Genomic DNA, 26,683 nt, shown 5'->3' with positions numbered 1-26,683 from the left:
CTTTTCTGAATTTGGTAACAAAGAAAACTGTAACAATTATTATCTAGTCTTTAATCGCCATCGGATAACCAAAAGAGATATGATATTATCTAAGTAAAACATGTGGCCAGGCAACCCTTTGATACCACATCAGTCTTTCTCAGTACAGCTAGTTCAGCTCAGTAGGTTGAATACCAGCTTCTAACAAGTCGTTTACCATATTTGTTTTTCAAAAGATGAACTATGCCTAAATATATGGCAGTTTCTATAGGTGTACAATGTTTTAACTAATATTTTACATAAGAAAATGTAAAAAGAGGTCAAAATTCTGTTTAGTAATATCAGAATGACCCAAGTCTCTCTACAATGCAATAGAATGTGAAGTCTTCCTGCTACCTAAGCTCTCATATAAGTGTTTAAATGAATATCTCTTGTGTCTAATGTCATTGGTTGAAAATAGCCTATCTGAGATAAAAGTTGGGTCACACTAAAGAAATGGATATCAAAGCACTACAAAAACGGTCAGGATTTTGCCTATTGAAAGTGTCTCTTGTTGTGACTCAAAACTGGCATTTTTCATGCTGTTGGATTCTCCCAATCTCCTTAGTCTTGTAAGGACCAGAAGTCATCCAAGGCATACCTTCTAACTGCACTTAGCTCAGTTTCAACAATAAGGTAGAGGAAATGCTAACTAATATCAGTTATAATTTTAGAAACTTTGGTGCAGAATATATGGTACCATGTTGCTATGAAATCTCTTATGCACATCATTCAAATGGATGTTCCCCAAAGAAAATCTCTTCATTTCTAGCCTATTGTAGAATTGTAACTGGCTTTCTTGAACTCCCAGAACCCAAATTATTACATGGAAACCTATTTTTAGTTATGAATACTCAGCCTTAGTATAGGCTTTTCCCATTAGCTCTTATAACTTGTATTAAACCATTTTGCTTGATTTACATTTTACCTCAGAACCTTTTACCTTTCTTTCATTCCATATATCCTATTTAACTGCTTTTCCACATCTGACTGACTGCTGACTGCCTGGTGGGTCATAAGCATCTCCCTCTTTTTCTCCCTCCTTCTGAAAATTAACTTGATCATGTCCTCAACGCTCACTATTTATTAGTTCTTGTTTCAAGTTTTATTTCCCTAATTAAAGTGTTTGCCTCTCTTTTACCAGAGAACATATCTGGTGACAATCTAGTTCTTGAATATCTGCTAAAGAAATAGAAAGGTATTCATATTAAATTTTCAAAATTTTTAAATTAAAAAATACTAATTACTTCAAGGGGAGAAGTTAATCGGTACCTTGTATAAAGGCTTTAGCTTTCTATTTAATAAACATTTATGAATATACAACAAAATCAGTATGGCCCTAGCTGTGTCAGTGTACCACAGAGTTTGTCTCATTTCAGTGTATAATGTGTGAGGCCCCCAATTGTAAGCCTGTACCACCTTAACGGAGGGTCAGAGAGTTTGAGCTTATTTTTGCTCTTTCAAAGTTGTTGACAGCAGGTGTGGCTACATGCCCTGACCTATGGTGTGGCTACTTTTGTTTTGGACATTAAGATGGCCCATAGAGGTGATTCACTCCACCCTGACCAAAGATCAGAGAATTTACGCATACTCCTGCTTGTTCATTTAAAATATGAAGTTTGGCATAGGGAGTGACTGCCTACAGGATACTTGGTCTAAGGAATGTTCACTGTATATCCTGCCCAAGACATCAAATGTTTTACTCAGGAAATAATGGCTTGATGTCTCAAGTATTGAAGTAAGTAACTGTTCTGATTGTCTTTTGTGTCATGTTAAAGCAGTCTTTTGCCTCCTTTCCCCCCTTTTGTATTGGGGAATAAAAGTGTATGAAAAATAAGCTGGGCAAATTCAGTATTGAGTGTTCACACTGTTGCCCTCCCTGTACTAGTCTGTGTCTCTATATTTATTTCATACCTCTTTTCCTCCTACCTAACATTTCCAATCCACAAACCTCTATCCTGGAATGTATGAACCCATCGTGGCTGGACCATGGCAGAACTCACCCCATAAGGTGGCTTATGACATAGTGAATCCTCAAGACACACATTACTATAGTCTTGTTATTGATAAGAAGATTGAGTAGACAAAAGTTCAAACTTCTTTTTCAAATAAAAATACCGATCATTCCAAGTATATGCACATACGTGCATATGTATGTGTGTATAAATGAAGCAAAAAATGAGTACTTTATAAAACCAATGTCCCTATATAAACTCTAATATTTAATATAAAATAAGTAACACACTTATTATAACTGCTGAAAAACTCAAATACAGTAAGTTGGTAATCATAAAAAAGAAGAAACTCCAAAATTATAGAAATTGTTTTTCCTATACAAATATATATGGCTTTTGCCTTCTCCATACCTATATTTTCCTTCACCAGGAAAGAAATCAATAGCCTCAAAAACTGAGTTTTAATATTTCATAACTTACAAGGGGAATACTTTAGAACAGACTTAAAACATTAAATTGTAGAAGTTGAAAGCACACAATCCCATTTTCTAGGTTATCAGCACAGGGCTTTGTGAGTTCATAGCTGCTTGTGACAAGTAGTGCTGTGCAAGTAGAATAGACAGGCGTGCTGGGATTTGGTCAGTGCAAAGTCTTAAAACCCAAGTGGACTTTGTCAGACTCCTTTCTCAGGGTATAACTGGTAGCAATATACCCTAAGCATTTAATTGAATTTAAGTTTTATTTATTAAATAATTGAAGAATGAAGTTAGGTTACAATTCAATAGTGAGGCACTTAGGGAGCGTAAAATCTTTGTTTAGGTTTTCCTGTTCACTGTTGGGTGCCCAGTAGCATCCTCTCCTCTGCTCACTAGTTTAAGTAGATCCCTTTCAATTTAATCTGTCTCCAGATAAGGTCAGTGGCCCCTATTGTGATATCTAGAATAAAGGGTAAGCTCAGAAGGTCCAAGAGTTTAAACAGTGGCCCATGAATGAAAGTTGTGCAAGAACAAAAGTTTACATTGCGGTGAGAGAAACAAAGGCATCCATATTTGCAGTTGATGTAACTTCAAAGAAGAAACTCAGAGACCCCATGGGATGTCTGGGTTTTGATAAACAGAAAGAATAGCTTTTCTGGTCCAGAAATCAGGACCTTCAAAAAACAGGATATTTTTACATCAGAATGTTTCTAGATTCAAAGAAAAAAATGGCAAAGACAAAACAGATTTATCTTTGCTGTTTGAAGTAAGATTAATTAAATCACCAGACCAAGATAATATCAGCTACCAATGAGCAATATTAAGAAGTTACTTAATACAATCTTACTTAACCATAATTAGACCAAAAAAGATTAGTTTTACATCCAAAATACTTGCCTTTCTGATGTTTACTCACCTGAGGACCTTGATTTATTCCGGGATTCAGAGGATTTCCAAGAACATATTTCTTAGCCCGCTCAACACTCCTTTTCACAAACTCGTCATAAATTGACTCCTCAACAAAAAGCCTGGATGCTGCTATACACAACTGTCCCTGATGGAAGAACACTCCTTGGTGTGCAAACTCAACAGCACTGTCCACTGCAAAGGAAACATTCACAGGAGAGGAAGAACATTTTCTAAAGATTACAAACACATACATACACACACATACATATGTTTCAGATGCTATATGGTGATAGGAAAAATGATGAATCATCTGAGGAGACATAGATTCATTACACTGCATGAAGCCAAGAAAGAAATAGACCTCTTGATCCTTTATTGATGATGGAAATAATAAGGGAACTCTGACAAGATAGTGCCTGTTATGACTTCTGAAGAGCGTATATTTAATTAGAAGATAAAATATCATTGCAAATAATTTTACAACTACTTCCATTTTATAATTCTATAGTCAATTATATTTCTTTTTGATTTCAGTTTTTAATTAACTAATAGAAGAGAACTGAATTATCTATTGCCTTTAGTAATTTCAAAAATTACTCAACCCTTTTCTCAATAAAAAAAAAATGTTGTCTTCCTGAAAGTGGCGTTCAAACAATTAAAACTCACTACATCAGAACAATTTACCTTCCCACCCTTACTCCAGGAAAAATGCTTCTAAAATTTAACTAAAGCCTTAACCACACAAGCATACTAAACTCACTTTAGATGGTCCAATGGGCCTAGAGTTTTATATTAGAATATCTTTAATTCTATACATAAAAAATGTGTATTTTTGAGGTGTGTGTATATGTGTACTTTAATTTTATAAATGAGAACTACTCAGTTCATGATTGTAGAACCTGAGTATGAAACTGTGAGCTAACAGTAGTTGTTGAAAGTGTAGTGAGGAGAGATGACAGAGAGTGACAAAATAGACATCATGCTAACGAAGTAGTAAGTCCTAATATTTTCAGTAGAGGTACTAATAGTGACAACAGCAGATTCCATGGAGCCTATGTTTATAGCCTCATTTTATGTATGAGCCAAGGAGTGATGGGTTAAAGGAAATTTTTTCAATGTTTTATTGATTTTTATTGGGCTCTACATTTTTTTCGGCTCCCCTTCCTGCTTCTCCCCTCGCCACATTAAAGAAATTCTGGACCACAAATCTCAGCTAAGTCACTACTATTTAGGAAGTAACATGAGGATTTCATTTGATAATAAAAATCATAGTGATCTGGATCATTATTAATAGGGTCACATCAAAATGACAAATAACTACCCTTAAGATGGAAAGAGAGAGACAAATGACTTCACAAGTTCATTTTTTTTTCTGGCCCTCTCGAGATGATGGTCCAGAGTGAAAGCAGAGAAATAATAGAATCTTGCTGGCAGCCAGGATAGGATAATTTTGGTTCCAAATGTTTCAAGTATCTTGTGCCCTCGATACAATTATAGGTATGGAATTATCAAAATCACATCATATACTCTAAATGCAGCCCATATACTACCTCAGATTGACACTGGGAAGTAGCAATCTATCCTAGCCCAGGACAAAATCTTCTCTGTGTTTATCAGCTGTGTGCTATCGGAACAGTTTGAAAGCTTTGCAGAATCATCCCAGACTCCAGACAATTCCGTTTTACTATAAATTTACTTTTATGCCAGGTGATTGTGATATCATCAGGCATCAGGAGGAAGAAGGTAATATACTAGCAAGGGACTTGTACTCACAATCAGCATCTGCAAACACAATGCAAGGACTCTTTCCCCCAAGCTCCAGGGTGACCCTCTTTAGATTGCTTTTCCCTGCAGCTTCTTTGATTAATTTGCCAACCTGAAATCAAACATCGCAGAGGAGAAGGCTTAGTTTGTTTTTGTGTAGATAGATTGTTTTAATACTTTCTATTTGTTGGACATTTGTACAACCATTTAATTTTATTTGGAAGAGACATAAAAATGTTCATGGGCAGATGTGAGAGCTGACTCCATCTGTGGACAGATGAAAGATTATTTTCAATTTTGTCAGAACGTCCTCTCTGGATTTGATCAGAAATACCCCCACGCATTTCATATATTGACTTCTCATTATTTTAGTGACATTCAGAGAATTCTGTCCAGTCAAAATAGTAGTCTGCCCATCATCTAAATCTTAACCCTCTTCCTCTTTTTTTATACCCTTCCATCCTGGACTGCCTCCAGGTTGGTCCTTTACTTGGATCAGCCCTTGGAAGAGACCCTCTTTGAGCCTTGTTCTAATGAGAAGAAAAAATGATTCTGTTCTCCTGGTCTCATAATGCTCATAAAAATGTTTCTGAGTCAGCCTCAAACGATGTCATGTCTATCTGTGTAAATCTCATAAATACCCAGTCACTACCTAATTCCCCACTTATTGATCACAGCATCCTCACTCATTATTACCCTCGCTTCCTCCTCCTTCTCTCTCTCTCTCTCTCTCTCTCTCTCTCTCTCTCTCTCTCTCTCTCCCTCTTCCTCTATCTCCCCTAACACTATTCCCCTTCTCCAGCACATGTTGCCTTTCACAAAAAAAAAAAAAAAATTGTCTCTGAGCCCTTTGTTTTTTCTATACTTACCTGGAATCCAACCGTTCTCATTTCTTCTTTAATTCTAGTTGCTTCTTTGAAGAAAAATACATTGCTTTTGTTTTATTTTATCTGTGGATTTTTTCCTGTCTAGTGTATTATCTATGATATTATAGTTTTGACTTTTGTATCCTGTTTTGATTACTATTGATTCTTCATTATATATATTGAGAGCACAATAAGTAATATGGTCTACTTTCTCTTTTTGAGGCAACTATTGTATTTTGTTCCTCTTATTGACAGATGTTCTATTTCACCAGAAAATAAGGTAATTGTTTAAGTCTAGGTTGTACATCCAGATGGCTTACAAGAAGTGGGCTTGAATTTTCACAGAAAACAGAAAATGATTTCATCCTTCAATTTTATTTCTTTGCACAGAACATGTAATAAAGTGTTACCAATTTCCTGAAGAGACCTTCAATAAAAACAAAACAGAACTCTTAAGGCTATGGTGAAAAACCATTTTCATCATATAGTTGCATTGCCATGTAGGGCAAATGTAGCCAGTGCCTGTCACCACTAAAAATGACTGTGTCTTACTTTGTTGCTGGAGGTCTATTTTAAAGGAATGTAATAAAAGTTTCATTGGAATGGCTTTTGTTGTCGTCACCATGAGAGACACTGTCTCTGCCTCTTACACAATTGCCAGTATCTTTAAAGCAACAAGCACAATGGGTTTGAGTAGGACTAATTCTATTTTTGTTCACTCTTGTGTCTAAAAGCATGCTAAGTATTCATGGTAATGAATACTAACATTAATCAGTATTAATTCACAAGCAGTTGTACATCTTATGGTGGCTAACGGAGCATAAGAGAGTCTTCAACACTAACCAGGCAAGGGTGAAAGACTAGATACGAGGCAAGGATATTGATGCCCATGACTACATCTTAGACAATGACAACACAGATAAGAAGGTTTTTAGTTCATGATTCCCAAAGACCTAGCATTCAAGCAGTACAGAATCAATGGGAGTCAGGGTAGAGGAGCTTATATCCATATTCATACCAAAGCCTGGGCAAATGTAAAAGACTAATCAGAAGATGAGAAGGCACATTGACACAACTCCTAAATTAATGTGAGAAAGAGAGTGGGAGGAGAAATCAGAAGTTCATGATGCTTCACAGACATTTTCCTGAGTGCTCAGCAGGGCAAGAAATATTTTCTTCTACCAGCTCTCACTTTTATTGTGTGGAACTGAATAAAGTGGGAACTAGAGTCCCTGTGCTTCTCAAATAAAGATTCTCAAAAGGGAAAGGATTCTTCTGTTTTTCTGAGGCACACCCCTCCTATTTGAAGCCAGAAGTTCCATCATCCCCGAATTTGACTGTTTCCTTTTCAGAAGGTAAATGAGCATAGAGATAGCATAATAGAAATAGCAAAATGGCACCAAGTTGAGGATTAGTTAAGACGATCGCACAAAAAAAAAAGCTGATCACAGTTTCAAGGAACATCAGGCTCTGGCAGAGGCATACTGGAGAAGTGAACCTAGGATCTGGGCTCAGATGTGCTCATCACATCCCTAGTGCATAGCATGTGGAATTCTAGGCTTCCTTCTGTCTGCCTGTTCTAGTTACTTTGCTATAAACCTATTACCTACTTGAATCACCATAACTAAAGCTATCAGAATGTCTTGGGTACCCTCGCATATTTTGTCCAAAGGAAATCGTGACTGTTTGGTTGATTTAGCCTATCTCAATCAGAGATTTACATGATACACTATCTTCCTACCGTGTATAACAAACTTTTGTATAATGTATATAAACACATTTGAAAGATGAAAAAAAATCAAAATCCAAAGCCTTATTTCAGTTCCCTGTGCAGTAATGCTATGTAACTAACTGCAATTATAAGGAAATTGACTTATTCTCAATCACTGCATAGAATGAGCTTTTTTAAAACCTGGAACAAATTCTCCGTTCACATAGTTTCCTTCTCTTGATCCCTTGAAAAGTATCCAATCACCTTCTCCATTCTACTTGTTTCTTGTGTTGGCAGTAAGGTCTTGTTGGCAGCTGTGTAGCGTAGTCTGATATGAGCATATGGCTATCTGTCCAACAGGTTGCATCAGGGCAAAACACCTGTAAAAATGGACTCTCACTTGGCAAGAACCAGTAGTCCATGGGACAGCATATGAATTTTTAAAATTCTTGTGGCTTGCACTCTCTTTTCTCTCTCGCTATATTGGTGGTTATCTAGATGGTTTTTAGTATTACTTTTCCAGTCAGACATGCAATATCTGTAATTTCCCCTGAAAAATTCTATTCTTTCTAGAATATTTCCCCTAAGACCTCCCTAAGGGGGAGATGCTTCTCAAATCTTTTTTTGATTACTAACTACAAGTCCTGATCCTGAGAACTTTCCTGACTCAACAGAGACAGATACATATGAGAAAACAACACTTGGAACATTAGCAATGGCTCAAAGTTCTGGAGAGGAGAGTAGGGCACACATGGTGCACAGAATTGGGAAAAAGCCTCAGGAACACACATAGTGCTATGGTTGAGAATAAGTTCCCTGGACACCAAGTATAGAATCATTGGTAGGAGCTGGTATGCTCGAACAGGAAAAACTACAATGCAAACTGTGTGATGAGCAACTCCATCTTTACCGTACACCAGAGCTTATATTGGTGGAAGAAGCATGGTATAATGAGATGGGCAAAGAGTGCTTAATCAAAGCCTGCCTTTTACACAAAGATTGAGACAGGGAACCCACTTGTAGAAAACGGAACTGTATTAAAACATATCTTGCAGGCATAAAAGAATTGTCTGAGTTTGAATATTGTTGTCCTTAAAGCATTGTACCCACATCTATACTTTTAAACTTTGTAACCACAGTTAGCTGCCAGGAGGCATAAGTGCTGCTAGCATGGGATGTCTCTGACTCGATACTTAGGAAAGCCTGCAAAAATGCTGAGCTCTATGTCTAGAAGAAGTTATGTAGGGAGTAGGAAGGTTTTTTTGAGGAAGCCTAAAGGGGAACATTGGGGACTTCCATAATGATCACAATGTATTTCTTAAATTGTGATGTATTTCTTAAAGTCAAAAATAGAACCTGATAATAGAGTTGTTCATGTAATCCTGTTAAGAAAAACTCTGTTTAAGTATAAATAAAGATGGCTTGAGCTATTTGGGGCCACTTGAGTGCAATCCACTTGGTGGTCTGAAGTTTTCTTTGCACCGACACCCCTCCCCCGCCTCAGGACCTGAACTCAAGGTTGAGGACCTGGCGAGATCTATTCAAGCTCACCTTTTTCACCCATGCAAATGAGGCATGCAGTATCTTTTCTGTCAACAGTTAATAACATTCTAACCAGGCAGAGTGACTCCAGCATAACTTTGCTGGAAACAGCTTAACATCTGTATCTAATTTTGTTTGTAATAGAAACTCACTCGACCCTCAAAATTCTCTTTTACAACTCTTCCTCCAGTGCCCCCTGTCCCCTTAGTGAATCTTGATATGCTTGTGGCTGGTTCCCATTCTTCAACTTTCATCTACTCAGGGCATAGCAAGGCACACAGAAAGCCAAAGCTCTCGAGGCAGGAACATGGAAGAAATTGGAATGCATCACCCTCTCAGGGTGTGCTTGGTAGACAGAGTTCCACACAAGAAGCTAAAGGTGAAAATCTACCATTTACTTTCTTAATCTACAGGCAGTAATTAAAGTGACTCATGAAAATAAATCATTGTGGCCTAATTTGTACTTCCTAGCATACACTTAACTAATCATCTGACTGCCTCAAAGGCTATATTTCTCCAAAGAGATAGTAGTGATTACACTACAAGTCATTTACTGTAATCTTTCAGACACATAACAGCATTTTTTACTATTCCAAATTCATCCATTTGTGCTTGATAAACATATCTGGGGTCTAGAATAAAGAGCAAGTCACCACAAAACTTTTCTAAAGAAAGTGTTGGCTGCAAGACAGCGACTGAGAGCGTGTTTCTGCTTGTGAAAGAGGGGATACTCTGAAAATGGCTCTACCTCTGTTGATCCCGTGAAGGCCACTTTGTCGATGTCCATGTGTGAGGAGATGGCTGCCCCTGCAGTTGGTCCATAACCAGGGACAACATTCACCACACCAGGAGGAAATCCTGCCTGCAAGTTAAGAAGCAAGCAGTTAATAAACCAAGAACTTAATTCATAAAAGACCTGAGTGGGAAACTGGGGCCATTTCTTTATGATCACCTTGGGGTTTCTTCTCTCAAGAAAATGCACTAAAGTGTATCTGTCCTTTATTCATTACTGTCTTTTATTTTATTTTATTTCTTTTTTTTCTTACTGTCTTTAATTTCTTATCTATATGAAATTATTTCTAAAGGTGGTAATCCCTTAGGACACTATGTTCTATGGACAAATCTGTCCCCATTGATGTATTAACTGTTTCTCATTTGCTATGATAAAACATTGACCAAAACAATTTTGGGAAGGAAAAAGTTTATCTGGTTTACAGATTATGTCTATTGTTGAGGGAAGCCAAGGTAGGAACCTAAAGCAACCTGGAGTCAGGAACTAAATCACAGACCATGGAGAAATGATATGCACTGTATTATTTTCTCTGGCTCAGCGACCTCTCTTATGCAGTTAGGCCAACCTGCCTAGGGATAACTCTGTCCACAGTGGGCTGGGCCTTACTACATCAATCAGTGATCAAGGATAAACCCCAGAGTCTAATCTGAGGAAGACAATTTCTCAGATGAGGTACCTGCTTCCTAGGTTTGTCAAGTTGACAATAAAATTGTGACAAGTGATCACTCCAATGATTAACTGTGTCAAATTTATAAAAGGAACTCAAATTGATGAGATATCAGAGTATATGTTATATTACCTATACAGAAAGGCAGATTTTATAGTCACCACCATCAAAACTAGAAACATATTAAAATAGCAGACATATTGGTATAGAAGCCGCCAACCTTTAAAGAAATTAAAACTGAAAAATAAACTTCAAAGAAGATTACAGAAGCAAGCAGGCAAGTTATAATCTAGATAATAAAGATAAAGCTCAGTATTTCACTATTTGAAAAAATGCTACCTTTTCTAATTAACTTACATTCATGAGATTTGAACAATGTAAGTGACCCGTTAATGAGACTGAGGTTGTAGGTTAATGCGGAACCCTGAGTTCGCCCTCACATTTAGACGCTGGAGACTTACCTCTTTTACTAAAGATGCCATATGAAGAGCAGTGAGAGGGGTTTGCTCTGCTGGTTTGACAATCACTGTGTTCCCACAGGCAAGGGCAGGGCCTATCTTCCAAGTGAACATGACCAACGGACCATTCCACTAGAAAGCAAAATTGAACAATGGACTTATTGTATAGCTCCAAACTACATTTGCTATTGATACTTGCCACCCTGTTAAAAGTTGACTAATATTTTAGAAGTTGTGTATAATTATCTAGTTTATTTTACCTATGTTTACAAAAGAAACTACAAAATGATAAAAAAAAAAAAAGCTCGAAACAAACTATGTAGGAGAAGGGAACAGAAAATTGTAATCAAGTCTTGTCATTCTGAACTCTTCATTTACAGAAAAAAGTGCTACTTTATGGCTTCATATATGTTAAGCATGTTGTAATTTACTTGTGTTTTAAAAGTGTGAAATCCTCTTCCTCTTTCTTCTTGGAATTTTATCCAAAATAACAATTCAGAAAAATCCACATCCAGGAGATTTTGTGTGTATGTGTGCTATGGAGTGATCCCAAGGACGTAACATATTGACTGTGTTCTCCATACCAGTGAGGTAGGCTCAGTCCAGGGCAAAATTGTTAAAGCCAAAGAGGTGTCAAGTCTCAATCCATAGGGTGAGTGTTTGAGTTCAGATCATTCCAACAAACCAACTGGACAGCAGTAAGAAATAAGATATGTGACAGCTTCTTCTATTTAAGGCATTCGCCACCCAGGAGTCCTGAAAACAGTCTACTCTACTTTAATGTGATAATCTAAGGATTAATCAAGAAATTCAGGGTTTTGGCATAGCATATATCTGTGTATCATGTATGAGGTTCAGTGTTCAATCCCAGGAAAGAAAACAGGACAAAAGGGGGCAGTTAAAATTTACACATTTCCAATAGTGCTTGCTGGTACAGTAATATAGACATGTTTGAGTGTTTTTTAAGTCTTTGAATTACTGAACATTTCCACAAATATTTTGGTATGTTCAGTCTTTCTAGAAGAGAATGGCTGTCATTCAAAAACGTTTGGGATACTTCATTGTTTTTTAATTTAGCCTTTTAAACTATGTCAGCTGTATGTGTCTAGTGTCCTGTGTTAAGCTTCATGGAAATCTGGTTACATCCAGAATATGATTTTGTGAAAGAAGAATTTTGACTTCCCAAACCTGCTACCTAAAGTTAAATAAAGGGCATATACTTTCTCAATTGTTATGGGGATTATTCCTTCCACTGAAATTTAAAAAAAAGAAATTCCAGGATTTGAACAATCATGTTTCAGTTACTTTCCACAGTGGGAAGTCTCAAGCAGGAGAAAGCAGCGCTGGGAGCAGTGGGCACTGCTGTGTCCCATAAGAATGTTCAAACACAGATGAGCCGTGATAAAGCTTTGTCATATAGTTACAAAGCACTATAGTTACCAGAACAAAGCAAATTCCAGAAAAAAAAGTGCAATAAATTCTTATGGCTTATTTGTAAATTTGAAACATCCTCAAAGGGTAAAGCATTTTATTCTGGACAAGATAGCTCATATCCGAAAAGCAAAGTTATAAGAAAGAGTGCTTCAGGCAGTCACGATTATTGAATTTACTTCACACTTAACCATCACATAAACTTCACTTGTGTGGGAATGGGCTTCAGATGAAATGAAATCACAGCTTTCTTGTCCCCATTGGAGTCATGAAGTAAAACTTACGGGGATGATTTGGCCACACACCCCAATAGGCTCACGTCTTGTATAAGTGAAAATATCTCCATCTGAAAAACAGAGCAAACACACCATCTAATAAAGGCAAATGCAGGATCCACTCGGGGCAGGGTGATGTGCGGTTGGTGGGAGAGGAGGTTCACAGTGAGTAGCAAAAAGGAAACAAAACTTCCTATTTACAAGGTTAATAACATGGGCAATGAAGCTATCAAATAGCAATTTCAGTCTAAAGACTGAGTTACAGCAAAATAAGTGACAGCACCAGGGAAGATCTCATAGGCTATAAACTCCATTCCCTGTATTCCAAGATGGCTGCTTTCCATCAGTCTCATACACAGAGTGTTTCAGAACGGAACTGGGAGATGAGGTTCCCTCTCAAACGTCCCAGGACCTCCAACTTTTAAACAGGTACATGATTTAAAATAGTGAAAACTTCTCCAAGGAATAAGAAGTCTTTCTCTTAGAATTGTTATAGTTTTGGTGTTTCCTTTTTCTTACCAAACATAAATGCAATCTCTTATTATAGGAACAAAATATTTGAAATGAAATGTGATTCTTTTCTTTCTTGATTTGAATGATTCTTATGCCTCACTATCAACAGAAACCTAAATATATCTTGGAAGAGGAAACCTTAATTGAGAAAATGCTCCCATGAGATTGTGCTGTAGACAAGTCAATGCAACATTTTCTCAATTATTGTTGGATGCGGGATGGCCCAGCACCCTGTGAGACATGCCAAACCTTGGCAGATGATCCTGGATTGCATAAGAAATCAGGCTGAGAAAGCTATAACAAGTAACTCTATAGTACATTGTATTTGCCCGTGGCCTCTGCTTCAGTTACTGCCTCCAGGTTTCTGCCCTGAGTTTTTGTCCTTATCTCCTTCGGAGAAGGAATCTAGTGTGGAAATACAAGTGAAAGAGATGATTTGTTCACAAGTTGCTTTTGTTCATAGTGTTTTAACAGCAAATACTCACTTTGATGCGGTCTCATTTGAAGTTTTGCTGTTGGTATATTGTGTTCTGGCTTCCACAGGAACCTAATGCCAGCACACAACCACTTTCCCTGTCCAGATCTATAGGTACTTTAAACAGCTTCCTCTATGTTTCCCAAGAGAAGAGTAAGAGATACAAAATAGCCAGGTTCATAGTACCACTGTTGTCTCGTTCTCTTCTTATATCTTATAAGAGATATAAGAAGCTAATATATCTTATACTGTATCTTCCAGGTTGAGAGGAAGTACACACCAGAACATGAAGTGGATTATTTGGGTTCCTGAAGTCATTGTAGATAGAGATGTGAAACTGCCTCCAACCCTTCCAAACTGATTCTTTTCTCACATGAAATATTTGCTGTGTGTTTGCTCTGCTGCTTGCATACCCCACTAAGCAATAAACCACACTTCCATGCAAAGATTCTTAATCCTGCTGGTAATCAGAGTCTCATCTTGATTTGATGCTTTTGAAATACATTAGTATAAATTGGGTTGCTGAAGTATATTGGACTAAGTATACTGGGCACAAATCAGCACAGCTTACTCATTCTGGACATGAATGCAAAGTCTTAGGTAATAATGTTACAGAAGTACAAATGTCATTATAGGAATGGTACTCAATAAATGATTTTTATAGCCAGTTTTGAAAACTTGTGATCCTAAGACATCTCACTCAAATTAGTAGGTGAGTCTATGAGAATGTTCTTACTTGAATTCTGTCTATACTATCCACAATGTTTACTCTTAACAGAACATCCAGCCACCAGAAACCTCTTGGGTCAACGTGAAATGTAAAGTAATTATTTACCTAGTTGATGGGCACATTTGTCAGGGAGAATTTGGAGGTATTCAGTTCTGCATGAATGGCCTTCACTTCTGCCATCATGCAGGTAGTTTCCCAACTGTACTTACCACTTGGTATTGTTTGGCCATGGATCTTGTCAGCCCAGCCTGCACAGTACTTTAATGTTTTTATGCTGATTTCTAAATCCATCATGTATGCATGGGGAAATAGTTTCCCAGCATTCATTGATTCCATTGTCTGAAAAATAAGTAGTAATATCATAGTCAAAAAATTAAACAATAAAAATTGCATCAAGAATATACAGTTAACCATTTTAGATTTTCATAATTATGTACTAGAGTTTTAGAAATATAAGGATTCTTAAATCTTCTGTTCCTTTGAAAGCAACTTAAAAAGAATTAAATGACTGGTTTGTAGTCAAATAACAAGATCCTGATGAAAGAGGTAGCGACATTCTGATTGCCTGATCCCACTAATCTTTCTGTCTGATTCTAAGTACCTCTGGCTAAGCATGTCTAAGAGCTGGTTACATAAGTACATAGCTGTGAAAATGATTCTTAGTCTCCACATCCTATCAGAGTTCCAACAAGCTTGCACTTGTCATCTGACTGTAGCAACAATTCAGGGTCTGAACTATGCACAATGTCACCATTGTCATCCTATTCCTCTCATGTATAAATGGTCTGCTAGTACAATTTTAAACCAAACTGACCAGCCAGTTGGAATGATGAATGCTCCCAGAAGCTTCCCCATTGTCTCCCTTTGGTATAGGTTCATACTCACAGTCAGCAGCAGACGGTCTCTTTCCATTAATTCAGCCAGCTTGTTCAGCAACCGCCCCCTCTCTGAAGCATCCATGGTGCGCCATGGGGAGCCAATCTGAAAAGCCTGCCGTGCAGCCTTCACGGCTTTGTCCACATCTGCCTGGAAGTCACAGAACATTCATTTTAGGATGTTCAAAACTCTAGACTGGCGAGCTAAACATCACAAATTAATAAATAGAACACAGTCTTCAGGTGGACCAAGGAACCCCACCATATACCACCTGCCTAGCACAATCTGATGAGTAACATACCCTTGGGGAGAGAAAGCAAGCCGTCTTGCACATATTCTAGGGAGAATTGAAAGTGTGTAGCCAAGTAGGCATATTAAAATGAAATCAAGGAAATCTCAGAAAGAACTTAGCAGTCACCCAGAAAAGGGTTCAACTCCCTTGCCTGGATCACAAAAATTGGCGAACGATTAAGACTGCAATGAATAGACTCCAAACAAACTGTTGTCTGATACCCAGTGTGTGTGTCTGGTACCATGGACTCCTTGGCTCTGCTGGAACCCTGCTATTGAAGCAGCCTGCTGGACAGCAGACCCCTATACTTGATCACCTGTCTGCACTGCTATTTTCTGTTCCAGACCCAGCTGGACCTTGGATCTTGCCGTTGAGCTCTGCAGGTTCTATATTCCCCCTGAGTCCAGCCAATGCCCGCAGCTCTGCCCAGGCACAGATTCCTTATCATACAGGTTCTTTCTAAAACACCTCTGAAGCCTATGAACTCTGCTGCAGACTCTTTAACTTGTATTCATTTAGTTATCCATAAATGCATATACAGTGGTCCAAATACGGTTACTATGTGATGTGCGATATGAGAATTAATGTTAGTAATTAATCCTGGAAGAAATAATTCATATTCTCTTCAAGAAGACTACTAAGCTGGTTGACTTTCATATTAAATTGTTCACATTTGAATGGTTAAATCTTGTGAATTTATTGCTATTCAATACAGTTACACATTATTGAAAGACATAAACATATTCATCTGTGCTTGGATATGACACATAAGCCTCATATGGCTTATTATTGTTGATATTTTTACAACAAATCATGCTGTAAATAATTATTTTCAGTTATGTAACAATCATTTTGCATTAGCCAAAATTCTAAGTCTCATAAATGTTTTTGATAGAATTTTTGTAGTATTTTTTGTTAACTTCAAGCTTCCTGTATTGTAGATTTTTATTCAGGGGCTGGCATTTCCAAGATTGTATTGGCGTAAATAAATGCAATGCAGATACTAAACAATATTCACACTTTAATGATAAACTTACAGAACCGAAGTTCCCGCGTGGCACAGGAGGTAGGAAGGAAAAAGGGCCGAGCTGCCTCTCCCTGCGCCCATTTATTGGCAGGCATTCGCCCGAGGCAAACCCCGCCCCCTAAAGGGGCTGTCTTAACCCTACACAAGATACTTTTGAATTGAACAGAAAACAGTGATCAGGTTAACAGTGATTTACTATCATCAAATCATGTGACCTAGGAAAATAAAATACTACAGTTTGAAGTCAGAGCCACTAAAGAGGAAAAATATATATATTTGCTCTGGCCCCTGCCCCATCCTTACGATACCATGAGAGGCTTCATTTGGCCTGTTGGCAGTCCCATTGCACTTGTGGATGGAATCTCCAGAACCTTTAGCCTGTGACCTAATGAGTAAGCCTAACATATCAGACTTGACTGTGAACTTGACCAGGTTAGAACCGTCCTCTAAGCAATGCTAGTCACTCTTCATTAGAGCTCTCACAAATTGTTTGAGCATCAACATTCTAAATGGACAATTTGGTGATTGATTCCAAAACAGGAGAGAGATATAGGAATGTGGCTGTGAAGCCAGCTCTTGCTCATCACTAACAATTTCCTTATAGCAGTGGTTTTCGACTTTCCCAGTGCTGTGACCTTGTAATATAGTTCCCCTTTTGTGCTGACTCCCACTATAAAAGTATTTTTGTTGCTACTTCAACACTGTCACTTTACTGTTGTTATGAATTGTAATATAATATCTGTGTTTTCTGATAGTGTTACATGACCTCTATGACAGGGTTGTTCATCTCCACCCCCCAACACAGCTTGTGAATCCCTGTCTTAGAGGATTCACTAGCCAACCAGATTGGCACAGTAATTTGGCCTGCAAGTTTGTCTGGGGATGAATTAGTCTCCTTGATTTTTCTATGAGAGAGGCAGTTGTCACTAAGCACAGAACTGAACAGTGCTCACTAGTAAAGCTGCTGGGATGGTCACCAGTTTTCCCATCTGTGCCTTCAAAAGAAGGTAAACCTCACTGACTCCCCTAGAATACTCTTCAGCCTGATTGAAAAAGTTTCTACTGAATCTAGGTAGAGAGTTGTTTTTTTTTTTTTGATGGAACTAACCCCAGCATCAGAGCAAAATGTCCCATAGAAGTTAAATGTTCAAGGTCTCAATGTTAAAGCATTGATAATGTGACTTTTTATTAACTTGTATCTCCAGACTCATCGTCTTTTTTAGTGTCATTTTATTGTCATGGAGAAGGCATAATTAGCTGACTGATGTTGTATAATATTAGTTAAAGATGTGCTACAATGGTTTATACTGTAGAACATTTGTTTAATGATACAAAGATGTGTTACATTCATCTACGTTGCATTTGTTTAACTCTGTGAAGCTGTCTCTTTGCCTGTCTAAAACACCTGATTGGTCTAATAAAGAGCTGAATGGTCCATAGCAGGGAAGGAGAAAGGATAGGTAGGACTTGCAGACAGAGACAATAAATATGAGGAGAAATCTCAGGGGAAAGATCAAGGAATGAGAAAAAAAAAAAGAGAGGAGGATGCAAGGGGCCAGGACCCAGGTACACAGCAATCCAAGGAGTAAGAAGTTAAGATAGGCCTATGGGATAAAGATAAAAGCTCAGAGGCAAAACAGAGCTGGGATAATTAAAGCTAAGGAAAGCTGGCTAGAAACAAGCCAAGTTAAGATCAGAAAGAATAAGTCTCTGTATATTTATTTGGGAACTGAGCAAAAAACTAAAGAGCCAAGAGCCAAAGAGATATCAAAAAATTATTTTAAAAAACTACATAACCTTAAATATGTTATTATATTAAAACTTCATGCCCCATACTAAATGCTAATGCTAACCCTTAAGAAAAGAGACACATTATTTAAAAATTAATACTTCATTATGCTACAGTAGCCTCAGAACATCAACATTTTGAACCCCACCTCTCTATTCTAGATTCCTGGGTAGCATTAGAAATGCTAACATTAGATCTACAGTCCGTAGGGTTTTTTTTTTATCATTTCTTGGTCTTTTGATATTTAATTTTTTAAGTTGTTATGTATTGTGTATAATTATTCTCTACCAGATATATTGAGGCAATTTCTTATGTCAAGGACAACAGAACATTTACCCAACTGGCTGAGCAGCCACGTTTTCACACCTTTCACTGAACTTGCAGTGGGCTTTGAGCTCAGAATAATGAGATAAAAAGACTTCTGGTGTGAACTAGACCTGCAGATGTTGGAAAACTTACCTTGTCCCCTTCTTCCACATGACAGATGACCTCCTCAGTTGCTGGGTTAATAACAGGAAATTTCTTGCCACTCACTGAGTCATGCCATTCATTGTTGATGAAGATCTGTGGGGATGCAGCAAAGGGAGACAAAAAGCATTTAAATACGCACTACGGTGAAGGGTTTGATAAACTAGCGTTGCGGTATTAAGTGCAACCCAGATATTATGGGACTTTCCTTGTCTTAAAAATGCTCATATGTGTGTCATTTAAAACCTAAAAAAACATAGATGGGGCTGGAGAGATGGTTAGGAGCACTGACTGCTCTTGCAGAGGTCCTGAGTTTAATTCCCAGCAACCGCATGGTGGCTCACAGCCATCTATAATGAGATCTGGTGCCCTCTTCTGGCATGCAAGCATACATGGAAGGAATGTTGTATACATAATAAATAAATCTTTAAAAAATATATCCAAGAATTTAAAAAGAAAGAAAAAAAACATAGAGGTCAGAGGGAATTTAGATGTGTGTTACTAAGACATACTAACTAGGAGAGGCACCCTTAGATCCCTGGAAAAGGGTGTGAATTTCAGTGTTTGCATCCTGGACTTGGGTTTTATTAAGAAATTGTTTCTATGTACATTTGACTCCATTCCTTCCTCTGTATAAAAGAAATCTTAGCCTTGTAATAAGGCCATTGTGAGAAAGCTAACAGAAGCTTTGTGGCTTATTTCATGGGCACAAAAATACTATTAACTAACGCCATGTTTTTGAGTATAGGAAGTATTGTTCCTTGATAAGCTAAATTCTTTAAAGACATGAGTATTTTTATTTCCACATATGTGTCTGCCTGTGTGAGTGTCAGTGGAGCACATGCATGCAGGGGCAGGAGGACAGAGAACCTTGGCTACCTTGTAACTGGAAAGTGGTTAAGGTGTGTGAAACGAGAAAGGAGAAATAAGAGCCCAATCCCAGGAAACAAAATCCTTCACCCTGAGATCCTTGGAGAACCCTCAGAACTTCTCTCTGAGGAAGTCTTTATCACACAGGATAGACTGTGCAAGACAGACTGACAGAAAATTAGGAGAAAATGAGAGGAGAATGATACGGTGGGAAACAGATCTTGGAAAATTCAGATAAAACTATTCAGAAAAAATACACCAGGGCCATGTTTGCTAATATAGACCATTCCCCATGAGCCAGCCCTGGCCTCAAGTGCTTCTTATGAATTAAATGATCTGGCCGTTACACCACCTCAGGAAACGGAGCTCCTCATCATCCATATCAATGGTAAAAAGGCAGAGGCAGGTGAGGCGAAGGAGTTTGACCAGTGGTCCTGTAGCTTTCCAATGAGCTCTTCATGCTAAAACTCTGTAGCAGGAATGGAGGGCGCATGGAGCATTTCCTCACTGCTCCTGAGAAGTTATGGACAGAAAGCTGATGGGTGCGCTTGGATTTAGAGAGTTATAAAGGCTTCCAATACAAAAGAGGCTGTATTTACAAAAAAAAGAAAAAGAAAGACAGAAAAGAAAAAGAAAAGAAAGAAAGAAAGAAAGAAAGAAAGATAGTTCCCAAACACTGAACTCCATTTTACCTACTCCAGTCAAAGAAAAACTAAATTAGGAGATGAGTCCTGGAAAGATGGGGCAATGATACAGTGATGGCCTGTTTTGTGCTTAAAAAACAACAACAACAACAACAAAAACACTCTGACAGTTAAGATTATGTGACTGACTATACCTGTATTTCTTTTTCTTTTTCTTATCAATCTGCTTGTTTGTTCCTTTTCTTGTGCACTGTTAGAGTAGGAAAAAAAAAATCTCCTGGTCAAGAGAATAGAATCTCAGACCTAGGTGGAGACTTAATATTAGAGTTGGACTGGTTCAATCACTTTGGACGAGGGACCACTGTAGGAAGCTGGGCTCCCCTTAAGCCAAACTAAAGAGATAAGGAGAATAATGAGTCCTTTAATGAAATAATGTACTTTCTCTTCCAAGAAAACCCACCCCTAATGCATAAGTTTGGACAACAGCACTGTAAGATGATAAGTCTGATCACTCTTATGAATTATTCAGAAAAGAATAATTTTCCCTTTTCCTCTTTCTATGTCTCTTCTGAGAATGCTTTCCTTAACAGTTTGATCCTTTCTCCCAACATTTTGAACTTCCTATTCCTTCCCAAAATAAATCCCTGCCCTCCATGTGGCTCTTTGTTGGCCATATGTTCCACTTCAGTAAATGTCTGAATGATGAGAATGCTCCCTTCCACCTCCAGTCTCCTACTCTGGGCAGCTGCTGAGGTTTCACATCTGGTTTGCCCTGAGGTTTTCCCTATAAGTTCCAATAATAGTCCTCCAGATTCCATTTCATGAGACTGAGAACCCCAAGAAATTCCCCTGAATTTTCCTGACATCAATACAATATACCTCTTGCAATAATAAAGAAGAAAACTAAAACAGTGAAGGAAAATAATACGAAAATTGAGACACTGGTCAAGCAAAGCAATTTGACTAATACTTCTCACCCTTGCCTTTCAGGTTTGCAACTAGGAACTTAATAGTCATTTTTTCAACATCTCCTAAGAGTGAAAATCAAATATAATTCTCCATGGAATGCAGTAAAAGAACATGAAGAAGGATAGAGAAAGCTCCCCATTGAGATTTAATTGCATACATAGCTGGTTTCTTTCCAAGTGGGAAAATGCTGTAACCAGCAAATCAAATAATACAATGCTTTATAAGTAGACCAAACATACATAGAAAATCAAAATTCACTGAATGGAGTTGTTCATTATTAAGTAGAGAAGTATTTGAACATCAAATAAATGTGTTCTTGACTCTTAAATAGTCTCTCCACTCTCCCTAGCATGTCTTTATGTAATGTTTGCAGCAAAGAAGTTTCAATCTGGAAATGTCTGTCCATGTTTAGGGATTACTGGTTCAACCTGCATTTGTACATGGAACCTTAAGGAATAGCTTATTTTTCTAGTACTTTCACCTTATCTTTAGTTAGTAAGTGCTAAATGAAACAACCCAGAATAAAGACAGCTCACTTTAAAACCTCCTTGAGATATGCACGCACACGCGCACACACACACACACAGTCTTAAGAAAATTCATAAATGACAAATGAAGTAAAGGGGGAGGGGCTTTCTGATGACCAATATACTTTTGCTTTTGAAATCATGCAAACCAAGCTTTTCTTAGTGATTAAACTGTAACTATACAAACAGTGTGGACAGTTCCCATCTTTTTGGAATTCCTGATTTTTATGTTGTGACAGGTATTTCTTCCAAATGAAAGGAGGGTCAGAGTCTATGGAGTGCACACACTTTGACACCTGTGAGCTGTTGGAGATTGTATACACATCCTAGATCCTATATTCTCCTTTGTCAAAACCTAAATTGAAAGCAATTTCTGTCCAAGAAAGTCTGGTGAAATCATGCCCCAGACATGTCTAGCTGCTCATAGATGGATCACAGCCAAGGTCCACTCCTCTTTTTACAGACCTTAGCCAAAGCAAAGAGCCCTTAAACCAGGCAGCTCCCTCACTTCAGGTGCTTAGAAAAATGCAAAAAGTTTCAGGGATTCAAAACCAACTACATTTGCTCACAAGGAAAATGAAATAGATGAGAAAACACATCAGGTCTCTTCACTTACTTTAACACTCTCTGATGTCCTTGTTTGGGTCAGAACCCAGTATGGTTCTCCCCAGAGTTGAACAGTTCGTCTCTCACTTTGTTTTCTGCATCAGGCCATAACACGGCTAATTTTAAGTGACTTTTCTAATAACTTGATTGTGTGTGTCTGTGTGTGTGTGTGTGTGTGAGAGAGAGAAAGAGAGAGAGAGAGAGAGAGAGAGAGCGGGTTTTTTTTTTTTTTTGAATCCTAAGATATGTAACAGAATTACACATGAAACTGCTCAGTAGGTAAAATGACGAAAGTCCCTCAGGACGAGCCCAGCCTAATCATCTGCTCTCCCTGGCTGAAAATTTCCAAGCCTGGGTCAGATTCCTGCTCTTGTGTCTCTAAATATGTTAACAATGGTATGTTTTTTCCAACAACAGCAAACCTCCGTGGAGGAATAAACAACTACTATTTCTATCTCAAAATAAGAAAAACAATACAAGTCCATTTGGGGCTTTTGGCAGCAGCCTCCATTTAATGTCCAGGGTAAGTCCTGCAACTTTAACACTGTAAACAAACAAATAGCCATATTTCCCTGTTCCTCTGTGCTATTTTGAGAAAGACAGTGAGAGAGAACTCCCCATGTGCCTGGCTGCTTCCACTAAGTTCCTCTGTTTGTCTAACCATAAGTGCTCACTGCACAGGATTAATAGACTTGCTATTCACTCTGCTTTACTGCACTCTGGCTCAAGATCAGTCAAACACAGGGAAATCCTTTTCCCTTGGATGTGTGTCTTATGAGACTTTGTCTGAAATGGCTTAGAATTCACCACTGAATCAGGTCACTCACTTTGCAAGCTTTTTGTCTTTCTGTCTGCAAAGAATCCCCAATCGACCATGCTTTAACCAGGACCCCTGGGAAAGCACCACCTGCAAGTGTCTTTCTTACCTTGGTATACTGAATCTTCAAGTTGCCCAGCGGGGCAGGAATTTCAGGTTGTGCTGGAGAAGACATTGCTGGTTTGGCTCCTGGAACACTGGTGACAGGCTCAGGAGTTTGGTTCTGCTCCTTTTGATCCAAATGCTCAAAGGGTCATTTGCATATTAGGAGGTGATTGGATGGGCAGACTCACAGTAGGTCAGAAAGAATACTACTCTCTTGGGAACTTCTAAGGCTGGCAGGGAGCCTTTGCCTTTAAATGTGAATCCTTAAGGAACCTGCACCTCAGCCCTGAAGTTCCATCTGGAGACTGCTCACTATTTACAGAATAATTAATTCACCAGGCCAAACCTGTGCTAAGAGAATACTTGACTAGGAGCTCTGGACACTCGAAGACAGTTATTTTCTAAGATTTTCATGACTTTTTAGGTTACCATGTAACTTTCCCTTCTCGGATAGACTTTGTGAAGTAAAGAAGAAAAGGTTCTGTTATCAACAGCAGCTGGGGGAGAGGACAGTTGTAGATTATTATTTAAAGATGTATTACATTTGTTCATGCTGTGGAACATTTGTTTTTTTCTTAATTTATTGTAATTTTTAAATTTTCCCAATCCAAGTTCCCACTTCCTCCACTCCCTCCATTCCCTCCACACACCCTCTCACCCCATGCCCATCTAATCCTCAGAAAGGGTAAAGCACATTGCTTTGGGGAAAGACCAAGGCTCTCCCTACTATATCTAAGCTGAGCAAGATATCCATCTAAAGAAAATAGGGTCCCTAAAAAGTCAGTACACGCAGTAGCGATAATTTCTAGTGCCACTGCCAGTGTCCCCTCAGTCTGCCCCAGCCATACAACTGTCAACCACATTCAGAGGGACTAGTTTGGCCCTATGCTTGTTCCTTCCCAATCTGGCTGGAGTTGGTAAGCTCACATTAACTCAGGTAGACTATTTCAGTGAGTGTACCCATCATGATTTTGACCACTTTGTTCATATTCTCATTCTTCCCACCCTTCAGCTAGAATTTGGAGTTCAGTCTAGTGCTCCGAAGCAAGTCTCTGCCTCTGTTTCCATCAGTTGCTGGATGAAGGTTCTATGGTGATATTTAAGCTAATCATCAGCATATTCTGAGGAGGATGGGGAGTAATGGGAACACTAATCCGTTGCTGCTGAGAATGCAAACTTGTACAATCACTTTGGAAATTAGTATTGTGATTTCTCAGAAAATTGAAAATCAATGTACCCTCAGGATCCAACAATACCATTCCTGGGCATATACCGAAAAGATGCTCAATCATACTACAAAGACATGTGTTCAACTATATTCATAGTGGCATTATTTGTAATAAACAGAACGTGGAAACAATTGAGATGCTCCTCAACTGAAGAATAAATAATAAAAAAAAGTCACATTTTCGTGTAAAAAAAATGGTAAAAAAAAAAGAACAATGACATCTTGAATTTTGCATGCAAATGGATGTAATTAGAAAACGCTATCCTGTGTGAGGTAACCCAGACCCAAAAAGATGAAAATAGTATGTACTCACTCATTAGTAATACTACCTATAAACAAAGGACATCAAGCCTATAGTTCACAATCCTAGAGAAGCTAAGCATTAAGGTGAACCCTAATAAAAACACATATAAATTCACCTGGAAAATTGAATAGACAAGATAGCCTGACAAAATTGGAAGCATGGGGGTGGGAGGAAAAGGGAGGGTGGATGAGGAAAAGGCAGGGAGAAGGGGTGAGGTGAGGAGAACTTGACGGAATGGGATAGTCGAGATGGAGGAAAGACGGAGATGAGAGCATAAAGAGATATCTTGATTGAAGAAGTAATTATAGGGTTAGCATAAACCAGGCTCTAGAGAAATTCCCAGGAATCCACAAGGATGACCCCAGCTAAGACCCTAAGCAATAGAGCAGAGGGGGACCTTTACCCTGTGGTCAGAGAGATTATGCTTTTAAAATAATTGTATTTGGGAAAAAATAGGAGACAAGTCAGGTCAGGAGAACAGAACATTCTTCTAGATTCTCAGACAGTATGTTTTGGATGTCCTTGAGTATCCTGCAACTCCCATTTGAATTAAGATAGAAACTTTTGCTCTTCTAATCTCTTGTTCCCTTTTTGTTTTGAAAGGCGTGTTTCTACTTTTACAAATGCCCTTTGAGTTAAATGTACAATTGCACAACAGTAATTACATAACATGCAGACTAGGGCTCTGGACAATGCCCAAACAGCTGCATTTTGCAAGGGTCACAGTTGGTTGTGGATCCAAAACTTGTTTATTTGATGTCGAGGAGGTAAAACCACAGGTTGTAAAGCATTCTTGGCATTCTCACTTACTCTCTGAGTAGGTACATCATTCACTGTCTTTCACTAGATAACTATGTACTCCTTAAATGGAAAATCACAGCATGTATTTTAAAAAAAAAAATTGGAGGCAGCTACCATGACAGCCCATTAATTTTCAACAAGTACTTACTAACCATTATGTGTGCCTTCCGAAACTCTGGCTTCCTTTGCCAGGATGTTTTTTACTGCTCAGTACTGGGCTATGACAAGTATTTCCGAGTTAACTGTTCCCAAGCCCAGAATTTACTTTATACAAAAGTTTGTTTCTGGGGATGATTACAAAAGCCAAATACTTTTTTTTTCCTTTTAAAGAGGGAAAATAAGGTTTTAGTAAAATGATGGGGACTGGGGAGGCCCTCCTCATGACTAGACCCAAAGCTTTCATTTAATGACAGAACTGGTACCTTTTTAATTTTTTTATTTATGGGTTTTTTTTTTTTTTGCATTATAAGACTGGGTTTCTCTGTAGCTTTGGTGCCTGTCTTGGCACTAGTTCTTGTAGTATACCAGACTCCCCTTGAACTTAGAGATCCGCCTGCCTCTGCCTCCCACGTACTGGAATTAAAGGTGTGCGCCACAACAAGCTGGCACTTTTTAACATGGAGTCCTTGCAAATAATATCTAATCACTTCCTTCTCAGTGATAAGCTAAATTTCATGCTCATACACACAAACATACAAAGAAATACAGGGTTATATTTAAGTGATGGCTTCCAACTCTTGTTAAACATGTTAAACAAGAAACGTACAGACCATGACT

At 38.2% G+C, this 26,683-nt stretch overlaps 1 protein-coding gene across 1 annotated transcript in view; it reads right to left on the bottom strand.

Moving 5' to 3' along the window:
* Positions 1-23,673, bottom strand: part of LOC121454017 (aldehyde dehydrogenase, cytosolic 1) — a 33,511-nt gene extending 9,838 nt beyond the window's left edge. The window contains exons 1-9 of the mRNA XM_041661204.1: positions 23,578-23,673; positions 19,027-19,131; positions 15,469-15,609; positions 14,793-14,922; positions 12,875-12,936; positions 11,163-11,291; positions 9,990-10,103; positions 5,132-5,234; positions 3,366-3,550 (exon numbers count right to left, since the gene is read on the bottom strand). Coding sequence (XP_041517138.1) covers positions 3,366-3,550; positions 5,132-5,234; positions 9,990-10,103; positions 11,163-11,291; positions 12,875-12,936; positions 14,793-14,922; positions 15,469-15,609; positions 19,027-19,131; positions 23,578-23,643 — 1,035 coding nt within the window. The 5' untranslated portion in view covers positions 23,644-23,673. The remainder of the gene's footprint in view (positions 1-3,365; positions 3,551-5,131; positions 5,235-9,989; positions 10,104-11,162; positions 11,292-12,874; positions 12,937-14,792; positions 14,923-15,468; positions 15,610-19,026; positions 19,132-23,577) is intronic.
* Positions 23,674-26,683: the final 3,010 nt, after the last annotated feature.

This window comes from Microtus oregoni, unplaced genomic scaffold (assembly GCF_018167655.1).
Source record: "Microtus oregoni isolate MIOR12 unplaced genomic scaffold, Mior012 000012F_ref0000307, whole genome shotgun sequence".
In the NCBI taxonomy this organism is placed as follows: domain Eukaryota; kingdom Metazoa; phylum Chordata; class Mammalia; order Rodentia; family Cricetidae; genus Microtus; species Microtus oregoni.
This window is presented reverse-complemented; position numbering and strand designations above follow the sequence as displayed.